Source organism: Notolabrus celidotus, chromosome 4 (assembly GCF_009762535.1).
Source record: "Notolabrus celidotus isolate fNotCel1 chromosome 4, fNotCel1.pri, whole genome shotgun sequence".
In the NCBI taxonomy this organism is placed as follows: Eukaryota; Metazoa; Chordata; class Actinopteri; order Labriformes; family Labridae; genus Notolabrus; species Notolabrus celidotus.
Window position 1 is genome coordinate 26,681 of NC_048275.1, and position 10,820 is coordinate 37,500.

General features: G+C 37.9%; 1 protein-coding gene across 1 annotated transcript in view; it reads right to left on the bottom strand.

Moving 5' to 3' along the window:
* Positions 1–9,822, bottom strand: part of psme4a (proteasome activator subunit 4a) — a 31,615-nt gene extending 21,793 nt beyond the window's left edge. Inside the window, exons 1-6 of the mRNA XM_034681876.1 lie at positions 9,067–9,822; positions 5,151–5,291; positions 4,771–4,887; positions 2,186–2,230; positions 988–1,137; positions 16–79 (exon numbers count right to left, since the gene is read on the bottom strand). Of these exons, the coding sequence (XP_034537767.1) occupies positions 16–79; positions 988–1,137; positions 2,186–2,230; positions 4,771–4,887; positions 5,151–5,291; positions 9,067–9,263 (714 nt within the window). The 5' untranslated portion in view covers positions 9,264–9,822. The remainder of the gene's footprint in view (positions 1–15; positions 80–987; positions 1,138–2,185; positions 2,231–4,770; positions 4,888–5,150; positions 5,292–9,066) is intronic.
* Positions 9,823–10,820: the final 998 nt, after the last annotated feature.

A 10,820-nucleotide genomic window follows, 5' to 3' on the forward strand; every position in this document is an offset into this window, starting at 1 on the left:
AACAAATCTACTCACCACTTCCCAGCTCGGGAGATTCTGTACAGACACCCAAAGGCTGATCAGCTCATCCAGCCACAGCCTGTCAGAAACATAAACAGCAGAAGCAATCCTCTTTAATATTCTTTTATTTCTGACATTAATATCAAAATCATCAGAGGAAATATCTGTAACAATATCCTCTCTCAAAGGCTAACCCCTCTGAGAAACAAGGAGTAAAGACCAGCACTGAAGAGTACAGCAGCTTTCTTTCGTTTATGGGTTGGAATAATTTGCTAAAAGCTTCTGGGATGTTTTCCATAAAGACCTATGTGTTCATTTATTCACATTTAGTGTTAAATTTGGGAGAAATACAAACACTATGAAAACTGAAATGGTTAAAAAAATGCTGAAGGTTTGAAGGTGTTTAGTGTGAAATCTTGCTTTGTTGTCCTTCTGCTTCAGAAGGGTTCACAGTGATCATGACTGGTTGCATCAGCTCAGCACTAACATTGATAAGGCATTAGGTAGGAGGTGACATTTAAGGGATTCTCCGGCAGCATTAAGTGGCCTCAGAAATCACTCACTCACTACACCTCGCCAATATGGAGTAGTGAGGTGGAGACTAGGCTGACGGTGTGAAAAGACAAAATGAGTGAAAGAGAGAAATAAAAATACTTGAAAACAGGAACCAATATCTGTGTTTTCTTCTTTTATGTTTGAGTGGGAAACATAACATTGGATCTTGGATGGTTTTCACAGCACTTGATCACATCCTCACTATAGGAAACACCCCCTCACATTTTCAACAAGGCATCTCTGCGTTGCTGGCATCATGACGTCTCTGTTGGCATCCTCTGCTTTTATATACAACTGACACAGCCCTGCTTGTGATTCATTCATCTTTTCTCCTACAGACCGGATCTCAAAGCTGACTCGCTACACTGCTTCCAGACTGGAGTGATATCTTCGGTCACAAGCATACGTAGGAGAGGATGAGAAGTTTCTCACTTGAAGCCTTTGTGGTGCAGCTCTGGAGGCAGCGTTGTGGGCAGAAAGAGCTCAAAGTAGCTGATTGCTCTCTGCATGGTGACATCAAAGGGACAGAGGAGCGGTCTCCACTCATCCAGCATCTCCTGAGTTGCAGACTCAGAGAAGTATCTGTAGCAGCAGAAAGAACACAGATATTAAAATTGTACAGTTAAGGCTGAAACTACTGAAGAAAAGAATGTTATTAATATCATGTGTCAGCTTATGAATGGGTATAAATGGCCTCTGAACCTGCAGAGCTGCTTAGAGAGTACTACAAATGTGGACAAGCCTCTTAGGTCGCTTACAAATCACATCCTCACACACCTGAACACACTGTACTTATGCTGGAGACTGACAGCCAGACTTGAGGCCACATTCAAACATATGTTCTTCTCTAGGAGATGACCTTGTGCTATAGCTTCAAAGCCATATTACACAACCTTTAGTCACATCTGCATGTTTGTGTGTCTCCATCACAGACTGGGCTGTTACTGAAATGTCAATACTGGAGATTAATGGACCACAAGTGATAGATTAAAGACAAACGCCTGGCACATTCAAGGCGTAAATGTAATTCCCATGCTTCATCTGGACTTATAGTCTCACAGAGGTACCTTTATGCTTCATTATGGGATTGTGTAAACCCAGCAGGGTTATTTCAGGTCACCTGGCCTCCCCCTGCAGTTCCAAACCCACTGGGCACCTTGAAAAACACTGAATCTTCCAACTACCAACAGCTGATCCACAGCATCTCACAGGCTTCCAACAAGTCACTCTCTCTTCTCACCGTAACAGGAATCTCTCTCCCACAAGACAAAATTAGATGAGATAATAGGATTATCTAGCCAAGTGCAAACAGAGTGACAAGCCCTAGTGCTCGCCTGAGATATCTGCACAGGCACAACACGACGGGGAGCAAAATCAGAGACCGACTTGTGGCAGCAAAGCTGTGGACTGATGAAGCAATTAATTGAAGCCTAAAAAGCAACACTAGGATTTATCAGCTGCTTCAGCAGTCTGAAACAAAATCTTTCTAAACAGCTAAGCTCTGCAACAACTCACGATGAATCCCTTTATGTTTGAAATCTTGAATTAATCACGTCTGATGCAATCAATCGAATCTCTGACTATCAAACTACTATCAATAGACACGTTAATGAGATTGAGATTTACTTACGGTCTGCAGCTTTTCACGAGGGTTTTCAGCACACTCTCCACAGAGCTGTAATAAACAGAATGAAAGAGTAATGTCAAAGCATGGAAACCCAACCACTAAAGCACTGATGTTAGGGTTAAACAATCTTCACACCAAAGCAACTTGACTTTGATTACATGCACACAAACATTTCTGTACACACCTGATTGGTTTACAGTGAACAAAAAAACTTGATGAGCTGGTGTGCAGTTAGGACGTAGTAATAAAAGGCCTGAACAGACTTTCACTGAGCACAGCAGTTAGTGGTTGACCTCCAGGTTGGATAATGCCAATGTAGGTTAACTGTTTATTCATCTTATCACTTTGTATTCCCCTGGCTGTGAGAGGACTAAGGAGGACTTATAATGAAGCTTCTCACACATCACACACTCCTGTCATGATTATCTTCACATATAGACTTCAAACTCAGGTCACATAACCGCGCTGAAAGCCTAGGACCAATATAACCTCAGCTTTTGAGCTCCCCACCCACAATCCCACCGATCTACTCGCATGCAAGCTCAAGCCATGCCTGGTTGGAAAAGCCCTGCCAATCCCACTCAACAACTGGTTATTCATCCTCACATCACACAGGGCCGTGTGGAGCTGACACACTCCACACTTATTACTCCAACAATAGCTGAAGTTAGGGTGACACTCTAACCTAAACAGGGAGGGTGTGGCTAAATGGTTAGCAATGTAAGCCAACAACACACAAGCAAAAGACCAAAGCCAAATTCATGCACTGCAAGTCCAAGAACGACAAGAACTAGTCAAGCTGAGTGTCCCATTACAAAGCACTGGGGCTCTCATAGAGAAGAGGAACCCCAAACTGCATGACCTTTGTATCACGTTTGCCCTGAGACGCCACGCGGGAGGAGGGGGAACGTGACAGGAGCGTGTGCTTCTCTGTTAGCCCGAAAAAGGCTGAATAGCAGAGCATGTACGGCTAACGTCAAACCAAGCAAAGAGAAGGGGAATATCTGGAAACTCCACGGAGCACGGGCGGAAATAAAGATTATTGCTGTGTAAATATTGATGTAAGTATTTGATTTATGGGCTCACATGTTATATAAGGTGGCAGTCACAAACGCATTACATCCTAATACAGTCCTCGTCGTTCTCTTACTATATGTTACATAATCCACTACAGATGAAATGCTGGGAGCATAAAATAACAGATTATGGAAAATCCTGGGAAAGACATTAACGATACAACCCTGTCTGTAATCACTCTCTCATGGTGGATTTTTTTTGGGGGGGGGGGGGGGGCAGGAGAAGGGTTAAAAAGAAACCTTTAGCTGCAGTGCGACAGTCTCCAATATGAGTGGAATGTTAACATTGATGAAGTCTTGACTTTTCTTCTGTCACAAGCTGCATATGGGGTCTTTTTGTTTACACATGCAATGTGAAAAAAGGTGCCTCAAAAGATGTATTCAAAATAAAACACAAAGAGAAGTGTTGTCCTTACCACCTCTGAACCAATTTAAGCATTATGAGTTTAGAGGATGAACGAGGCCGTGGAGAACTGAATGTGAAAGGAGACAAAGGCATAAAGAACACATTCAGCACACAAAAGTGCCAATTCCAAATATAACCATGTTATACATCAACTTACACAGTTTATCATGTGATCAGAGCAACATGTTTGGTGTACATTGTACATTAGTATAATTTTGAAAGAGGTGAGATAGCAACCAGCCAAAGCAGCTTGTTTTTCGTCAGCTGTGACGTGAAAGTGATGCACTAAGTAAGCAAGGCGTTTATGTGATAAACACACAATGTTCCCATAGCACCATAGAAGAGCACCTCGCACTGCTTGCTAAGAACTTCATAGGGAAATTCTAAGGGTGTAAAGGATTTAGTAGACATTGTTCTTTGTGGAAGAAGTAGAGTTAGGGAGGGTACATGACATAAAAAATGTTCCCTTGTTCCTCAACAAGCGCAAATCAAACCACTGAAACACAAGACACAAGAGTTAGAGAACAACTGGCTCACTCAACTATTCCTCTTGATAACATCTATGTACCTATGATGACTTAAATATCCTATTTCAACGCAAAATATACATTCAACAATAAACCACTCGTTGCTTTAAAGTGAAGTTATCCTACCACGAAATGATCAACCTTGTGTTTTTAGATGTTTGGTGTCGTTAGTGGTGGGTAACTCATAAGAAATGAGAGAAGCACCTAACCCAAGTTAGTATGAAATCAGGGCAAATTTAGAATGATCAACAAAATATTAATAGAGTTAGCCCCCAAAAATATGTCAGATAAATCTTACCCACTACATCATTTGAATGTGACTAAAACAAAAGAAGTATGAATGTGAATACCAGGAGGTAATCTGAACAGCTTGATGGCTACTAAAGGTGTACTTCAACAATTCAATTTACTATGAGTTTCATATTATTACCTTTATCTCTATCACAGATAAGACACGGCCACTAACTGTGCAGCTGAATGTGTCCTCTTTCTTAGATATATCCATAACACATCAGTCAATTTCTGACTATTTCTAAGCACTAACAATACTATCAGCAGTGGTCAAATGCAGAATCATACTTTGGGAACCAGTTGAGGCCCAGGTGCTCCGTCTTGGAGAAGAGAATCCGGTCATGCAGCTCGTACAGTGGTCTCCAATCCAGCTCAAGGTCTTCCCTGGACAGTAGTTCCCTTTTCCTGTGAGATATATCAGACACAGTTAAGTATGAATCAGATTTGATATACTGTAAATGATTCATACAGATATGTATGATTCAGATGTATAGATAGATATAGAATAAACACAGAGATCCTCGCTCATCGTACAGAGTAAGTTGATGTTAGAAAATAGATATGACTGCACTGTGACTTATCAATGGTAGGTTTGGAGCATCTTATCTATTGGAGTGAGTAAAACGTCTCATGAGAGGGTGTTGAGAACAGAAGAGGCCGGCTCTTACTTGAGGAGGTTGATAAGAAGCCGAGCGAGGCCCTGCATCATGCTGATCTCCAGGCCAGGGATCGTCACTAGCTCGTACAGTAACTTGATGAACAGCACATGGTCTGCTTTGCTGAACTTTCGTCCGTACAGTCTCATGTACCTAGAGAAGAAGAAGAAAAGAAAAGTTCAGAAAAACTGCTAAAAGTTATAAAATGAAGTGGGCAGTGACTCTGACAGTGGCAACAACAACTTAAATAAGATGTTTGTATTCTCTTTTAAAACAAACTGGGGCCTCAAATCAAAAATGTACAGTTTCACACTGAAACTTGAACTTCACTGAGATTTGTTAAAATTACCCATCACTAAATGTTTGTATCACTATTAAAATGCCAAAACACCAGTGAACCGAATCTGGGTCAACCCCACAGTAAACTTTCCATCTCTCTGAGCCGGCAGTGACTCACTCTTGGACAGAGCAACGCGCCAGCAACGGGGACTGAAACGGATTAAAGACAGCCCAGCAACCCAGGACAACAAAATGTAACAGCACTCTAAGTAATCCAGCGTTTCTGTTGATCATATTTTCATGGCAGGTGGGATGTGACTGTTTATTAAATAACTGATGAGTAAATGTAAAAGAGATCATGTGTGATAATGTTTTTAATGCACAGCTCTGATGGAGAAATGTGACATAACTTATCTGTTAAACAGTTATATGACCCTCTTTACAACTACAAATTAAAAGCTGAGGGATAAAACAACAAACCCTGAAGCTGGTTCACATGAAACTAAAATAAAAAAATCTAATTTAGAGATATATCTATTTTGTCATATCTTCTGAGCAATCATCTGACTTGCTGCTTCAAAGAGATAAAGCACAAGCAGCAAAACAGTTATGACAACAGCCTACTGTTGAGCTGCAGTGCCTGGGTCAGGTCCTGTATTTAACACTCTGCTGCGCCCATTATGAAACCCAGACTGTCCCTAATCATGTACAACGGCTGGTTTGTAGTTACTAGGCACAAACAGTTAGCCAACATTTTAATGGCCTCTTAAAAACACCGGGCTGTTGGGCAATACGGCTCTCACCACCTTCAGATAAGCGAACACGAGACGCTTCGCGAGCCAGTCATTGAGCAGAGATTGTTCAGTTGCAACAGGAGCTTGATGACTGTTCCTGTTTACAACTTAAAGGGGACCAAGCTTTGGTTTTTAGGGCTCCATGACCTCCTGTTTACCTCTGGCCTGCTAAATTAGCTTCTCCCTTTATTGAGTGATTTCACTGGTTCCTCTTTTATTTCATAGGTCTTCCTGTTCAACTCTCTTAATGTTTTACATGTGTAAAGGAATACTGGCTATCAGAAGTGCTAAACACATGTACTGTTTGGTTGTTTTCATTATTACGTTCTTCTTCTTTTTGTACTGTATAATTTTTTATTAACCTTTTACGTTACACACACACACACACACACCCACACACACATTAACAAATGAAACAAGAAGAGATAAATAAATAAACATTTAAACAAACACAGAAAAACAAGCCCTCTTTAAATAAAAGTAAGCTGATAAAATGTAAATTATTCATTCACGACTCAAATGATGCATCACTGCAACAATTAGTTCATCAACCAATATGTGTATTTTAATATTTGATAATTTCTTGTTCATTTTTCAAGAACTACTTTAAAACTTATATTGTAAGCCCCTTTAATACAGACATATATATTCATTTCCTTTTCTTTCCTTAATTTTTCTAAAGTCAAGACGAAGTCTAGACCGCGACAGAGCAATGCAAAGTTTATTTATTATTACTTTCTTCCTGCCTGAAACGTCCATGTTTTGTCATGTAACTAATGGAAATCAAATTAGATGTTATTGTTGGTGGATGAATTAGACTTACATGAAAGAGTCAACATAATGAAGGGAAATATTTCATGTTGTTAGATTTGGTCATAAATGAAAATATCAAGGGCTTTGATTTCTTTGTTGTTGATTATTAACTTGGATCAGGTGCCTGAGTTTAACTTTTGAATCGACTGTTTCCTGAGCTTGTTTGTTGATATTGTTACTTTCTTGTTATTTCAAGATGACAATGCCACTTTATCATCTTTGTTTACATCACCTTCATTCCCAGCACTTTTGTGCATAGCTAATTTTAACTATTCTGTGCATACTTCATTATTATTTTATTTCAATCTAATTTTATTCCTTCTTTCTACTAATATTTTGACTTTCTTACATACTGCTTATAAGAGCATACTGTAATGACTCAATTTCCCCCCGAGATAAATGAACTATTTTCACAGTTTCTGTGTTTGCTCTTTTTCATTTTTTGTACAGTAAACTATTTTGCAACATGTCCCTCCTAAATTCAAGATAAATCCAAACTAACTTTCCAGATGACAATATTGATTCCCTCATTAAAACAGATTAATTTACCTCATTATCTGAAGCTGACAAAGATTGTTTTCTCATGATGAAAGGTTAATTTTCTGACATCTAGAAAACAAAACAACATGTCATTTTATTCTGAAAGCCTTTTTATTGTCCTTCAATGCTTTCATTAACTGATAAGATAAGATAAGATAATCAGAATCAGAATCAGCTTTATTGGCCAGGTATGCTTGAACACACAAGGAATTTGACTTTGGTAAACTGTGCTCTCTTTGTACAAGGCATCCATAAGATAAGATAGTCCTTTACTCGTCCCTCAACCGGGAAATTCAAGTGTCACAGTAACAAAGTAGACAGTGCAAAAGAAATATATAAAGCAAACAAGAGCCTATGTTTTTTTATTAATTTATTGCTGGAATTGATCCTCTCCTCTCTGTCTGTCAAAGGTTTATTTTTTGTAATTTTAAAGGTGCAATATAAAAAAGTTATTATTATTATTATTATTATTATTAATATTATTACTACTACTACTACTGTGATAGGCCAGACCTGGACATGCCATGCTGACACTGCTCAGATTAATGAGGTTAGTTGAGCCAATTTCTATTGTTTATTTCATTCTTTTGTAACTTTAAGGACACTAATTGTGATCCTTTGATGCTACATGTAGATGTGAAAGAAATTAGAATTATAACAGTAACATAGAGTACATATGTATGGGTACATATCTACTTAGGGCTTCGGTAAAAATAAAGTGGATTTATTTCACATGTAAATGTAGCATCAATTAACAACGAGTGACCTTAAAGCTGCAAAAGAATAAAATAAACTATAGAAATTGGCTCAACTAACCTCATTAATGTGGGCAGTGGCAGCATGGCCTATCACAGTAATAATACTACTACTAATAATAATAACTGTATTTGTATTGTACCTTTAAAAACAAATGTTTACAAACTGCTTTGACAACACAAACCTTTGACAGACAGAGAGGATAAATTCTGACAAAGCAAAAAACAAATATAATGCAAAAGAATTAAAAGAATAAACGCAAGTTAAACAGAATAATGTGGTGAGACAGTAGACCAATAAATCATTGGTCTAGAGGTTATTCTAAAAACACATAAATATATAAATAAAAACAAATAAATAAATAAAAATAGATCAGTAAAAAAAGATGTCCAGATGTCAGTTTTCATTTGTATCATGAGAAAACGATCTTTGTCAGCTTCAGATAATGAGGTAATATAATTTGTTGTAATGAGGGAATCAGTATTTGTTATCTTGAAAGTTATTTGAGATTTATCTTAAATTTAGGAGGGACAGAAACTGTGAAATCTAAGGAACACTCTAATATCTGATTAGTCATCACAGCTTGTTATTATCATCTCTTTATGGATCAGTGTAATCAGACATGTTTATCATACCGGCCTGGAAGTTTGGGAAGTTGGAAGTTTAAGACCAACAGAGTGTGACAGAGTAAGAGCAGTGTGAGAGAGAACAGAGAGCAAACACTGTGAGAAATCAAAGTCACTTACGTGGAAAGTTTCCTGGTCCAGAACAGCACACCGGGCCATAGCTCTCTGAGCTGCACAGCTCGGCACAGGTTTCCTTTAATTTGACTCAGAATCTCGTTAGATTCATCATCTAACCTGTCCGCGTACGGCAGGAGTTTGTTGTACACGATATCTTTCTGTGGAACAAATCCCAAAGTCTCAGCCTGAACCTGTTTCATGTTCCACAACCCGGACAGCTAGCTTCTCAATGCTAACTCAGTTTAACTCCTGTGCTCGTTGTTATTCTACCCGGCTGTTCTCCCTGTCTCTATCTGCTCCCTGTAAAGAATAAAAACTGTTTTTACCACAAACTGAGACCAACTTATCAGATTCACAACCTGCTGACACGCTAGCTAGCGTTAGCCATTTAGCTTGAGTTAAGTTAGATTTCCCCAGCAGAGAACATGAACATTATATTAGTGTCATGGTATAAAAGTAATTATAATAATAATAATGCTAACTAATAACGCGGGTTAGATCAGAGAAACCGTTAGTCCTCGTTTTCCTCTCTTTCGGCTAAAGTAATCCTAAAACAACCAGCTAACGGTCTAGCTAACGTTAGCTCTACTACAAAAGCAAAGTCATATCCCGAAGACTGTCAACGACGACTGATTCATACAACTACAACTACGGCAAGCAGAGGGCACCACAACACCTGCGTCATTTCCGGTGACTGATTCATACAACTACAACTACGGCAAGCAGAGGGCACCACAACACCTCCGTCATTTCCGGTGACTGATTCATACAACTACAACTACGGCAAGCAAAGGGAACAACGACCCCTGCTCCATTTCCGGGAACTGCTCAGAAAACTACACTTCCCAGCATTCCTCGCTCTCCATTCATGCTTTTTATAAATACTAATCCTTCAGCCACTCAAACAGGATGACCTGCAGCCTGTAATCCTTTAAGAGTTCATGTCCTCTTATGTCTTTTCTACGGAAGCTGGAAGCAGACATGACCAACCTTTACTTTTGTTTACTAGATAAGCAGAAAAATATCATTATCACAAGAAAACAAGTATTTTTAAAACTCTGAATAATACAATAAACTAAGTGGTTCATAAAGAAAAAATATATAATTAGAGAAAATTATATTTCTATAATTGTGTTTTTATTTCTTACAGTTAAAGAAAAAAATGTGTGCTTTTTTTTTCTTTTTACATTTTAAGAAAATAAAGAGTATAAAGATACAAAAAAAGTAATATAAATTACAATGGAATTGGAATTCACAATTTTAAAATAAATAAGTCAGAAATATAATAATAATAATAATAATAATAATAATAATAATAATAATGATAATAATGAATAATGATAATAATAATTATAATAATAATAATAATAATAGCAATAATAAGAACATTAAATAAAGAGGATAAGAGTAAAACATGTGCAGTCTTACATCACAGTGAAGATTAAAGATAAAACAAACAACAACAACAACAACAATTGTTAACTTGTGTTTACAGGATTGATAAATTGTGATTCTTAGAAACAGCCGATAATCAAGCCTCTTGTTATCACAGGAAAACAGAGTAATTATGATTTATGGATGCATGTACACTTTGGATGTCAGTACTTTAAATCCACTTCATGGTGATTTGCTGTTTGTTTGAGTTAAAAATAACTAGCCTACACAAAAATTAACTATTACTAGTTATTTTCAACACAAAGTTTTACTAGAGATACTCTTCAATGACTATACAAACAGCTGTTAAAAAATATTGATAT